The sequence below is a fragment of the Colobus angolensis genome, unplaced genomic scaffold, assembly GCF_000951035.1.
Source record: "Colobus angolensis palliatus isolate OR3802 unplaced genomic scaffold, Cang.pa_1.0 Scaffold34, whole genome shotgun sequence".
NCBI classification, from domain to species: domain Eukaryota; kingdom Metazoa; phylum Chordata; class Mammalia; order Primates; family Cercopithecidae; genus Colobus; species Colobus angolensis.
In genome coordinates, this window is record NW_012116710.1 from 6,318,118 (window position 1) to 6,321,172 (window position 3,055).

A 3,055-nucleotide genomic window follows, 5' to 3' on the forward strand; every position below is an offset into this window, starting at 1 on the left:
CTCCTGACCTCAAGTGACCCGCCCGCCTCGGCCTCCAAAAATGCTGAGATTACAGGCATGAGCCGCCGTGCCTGGCCACCATGCTGATATCTTTGGCTTCTTCTCCTGTGCCCACTATAGCCATCCACACATGACGTTCCCAAGTTTTCCGGAGACTCCCAGGTGCCTGGCGACAGCGAAACCCTCACATTCCAAGCCCTGCCCAGCCGGGACTCTTCTGAAGAGGAGGAGGAGGAGGAAGAAGGACTGGAGATGGATGAACGGGGGCCTTCCCCACTCCATGTCCTGGAGGGGCTCGAAAGTTCCAGTGCAGCTGAAATGCCCAACATTCCCTGCCTTACCAAAATTCCTGACGTGCCCAACCTTCCTGAAATTCCCAGCCGCTGTGAAATTCCCGAAGGTCCCTGCCTTCCTAGTTTCTCTGACATTTCCGGTGTTTTTGAGATGCCCTGCCTTCCAGCCATGCCTAGTGTCCCCGACACCCCCAGTCTTTCTAGCACTCCCACCCTCCCATGTGACTCCTGGCTTCAGGGGCCTCTGCAGGAACCAGTTGAGGCTCCAGCCACCAGGAGAGAACTGTTCTCTGGAAGCAATCCTGGGAAACTGGGAGAGTCGCCCTCAGGAGGCAAGGCAGGGCCAGAGGAGGATGAAGAAGGGGTATCATTCCCAGACTTCCAGCCCCAGGATGTCACCCAACATCAGGGATTCCCAGATGAGCTGGCATTCCGCTCTTGCTCAGAAATCCGGAGTGCCTGGCAGGCATTGGAGCAGGGGCAGCTGGCCCGGCCAGGCTTCCCAGAGCCACTGCTGATCCTGGAGGATTCGGATCTGGGTGGAGACAGCGGGAGTGGGAAGGCCGGAGCCCCGAGTTCGGAAAGGACAGCATCCCGAGTGCGAGAGCTGGCCCGGCTTTACAGTGAGCGGATCCAGCAGATGCAGCGGGCGGAGACTCGGGCATCAGCCAACGCCCCCCGCCGCCGGCCTCGGGTTCTGGCCCAACCCCAGCCATCCCCCTGTCTGCCCCAGGAGCAGGCGGAGCCAGGTGAAGTCCGGGTACGTGGTTGGCAGAGGTGGTCCCCGCTGGGGTAGTGGTCCTGACTTGATCCTCTTTTTGCATTCAGGGCTCCTGCCTGCCTTTGGACACGTGCTGGTGTGTGAGTTGGCCTTCCCACTGACATGTGCCCAGGAGTCTGTCCCCCTGGGTCCTGCTGCCTGGGTTCAAGCTGCCATACCTTTGTCGAAGCAGGGAGGCAGTCCGGATAGCCAGGGTCTACATGTTTCAAATTTGCCTAAGCAAGACCATCCGGGCATCCACGTTTCAGCTGCTACCCTTCTGCCTGAACAAGGAGGTTCCCAGCATGTCCAGGCTCCAGCCGCTACACCTTTGCCCAAGCAGGAATGCCCCCTACACCTCCAGGTGCCGGCTCTTACAAGTTTCCCTGATCCAGGCCACCCGGAAACCCAAGTTCCAGCTACCACTCCTTTGCCTGAGCATAGAAGTCACGTGGCTATACCAGCTCCATCCACCGCCTTTTGTCCTGAGCAGGGACACTGTGTGGACATCCACGTTCCCACCACTCCAGCTTTGCCCAAGGAGATTTGTTCTGATTTCACAGTTTCAGCCACCACTCCTGTGCCCAAGCAAGAAGGTCACCTAGACAGCCAGAGCTCAACCAATATCCCACTAACAAAGCAAGGAGGTTCCAGGGATGTTCCGGGCCCAGACCCTGTCTGCAGTCAACCCATCCAGCCTTTGTCTTTGCATGGAAGCAGCCTGGACCCCCAGGGCCCAGGCAACAGCCCACCGCCCTTGCCATGTCATCTCCCAGACCTTCAGATTCCAGGTACCTCACCTTTGCCTGCACATGAAAGCCACCTGGACCATCGGATCCCAGTCAACGCCCCACTGTCTCTGTCCCAGGACCTTCCAGACACTCTGGTTCCAGCTACCACACCTTTGCCCCTACCACAAGGCCTCACAGACATCTGGATCCAAGCCCTCCCAACTTCACCCAAGCAGGGAAGCCTCCCAGACATCCAGGGTCCAGCGGCTACACCTCCACTTCAGGAGCCAAGCCTTACAGATACACAGGTCCAAAAACTCACACCTTTGTTGGAGCAGAAGAGCCTCACAGATGCCCATGATCCAGCTGCCACACCTTTACCTGAGAGAGGAGGCTCTCTAGACATTCAGGGCCTCTTACCCACCCCATTTCAGACCACCATGGTTTTGTCCAAACCAGGAGGCTCCTTGGCCTCTCATGTTGCCAGGTTGGAGTCTTCAGACTTGACCCCACCTCATAGTCCCCCACCTTCCAGCCGTCAGCTCCTGGGTCCCAATGCAGCTGCCCTCTCCAGATACCTGGCAGCTTCATATATTAGCCAGAGCCTGGCTCGGCGGCAGGGGCCTGGGGGAGGGGCCCCCGCAGCCTCCCGGGGCTCTTGGTCCTCCTCTGCTCCCACGTCACGGGCATCTTCGCCGCCCCCCCAGCCCCAGCCACCACCTCCCCCAGCCAGGCGGCTCAGCTATGCCACGACGGTTAATATCCACGTGGGTGGGGGTGGGCGGCTGCGGCCAGCCAAGGCCCAGGTCCGGTTGAACCACCCTGCTCTCTTGGCCTCCACACAGGAATCTATGGGCCTTCACAGGGCCCAGGGGTCTCCTGATGCCCGCTTCCATGTGTGAGCCAGGACATGAGACTTCCCCAAAGCAAAGACTGCAGCCAGATGCCATAGACCCTCAGAACTTGACCCGGAAGTCCAGACACTGAACGCAGGCCTCAAAACTGCTGCGGCTTTCCAGCTCCTGGTTTCTGCGTCGGCGAATGGCCCTTCTTGCCTTGATCCACAGGGATGGGGAAGGGAATGTCATCAACGTTTTGTTAATACTGATTGTTTCATGCGATGATGTGTATTTTCCCATTCTGGAGGCTGTGGGGGATGACAAGACAATGAATGGGAAAGTCTAACACAGAACAAATCAGTGATTCTGAACACTTGGGGAATCTCAGACTCCTTTGAGAATTATTGGAAAATGGATCCACTATAATTTGGA

The 3,055-nt window shown here is 58.1% G+C and overlaps 1 protein-coding gene across 1 annotated transcript in view; it reads left to right on the top strand.

The window, feature by feature from the left end:
- PLEKHG2 (pleckstrin homology domain containing, family G (with RhoGef domain) member 2) overlaps positions 1-3,055 on the top strand; it is a 14,944-nt gene extending 11,889 nt beyond the window's left edge. The window contains exons 17-18 of the mRNA XM_011952531.1: positions 121-1,042; positions 1,122-3,055. Of these exons, the coding sequence (XP_011807921.1) occupies positions 121-1,042; positions 1,122-2,686 (2,487 nt within the window). The 3' untranslated portion in view covers positions 2,687-3,055. The remainder of the gene's footprint in view (positions 1-120; positions 1,043-1,121) is intronic.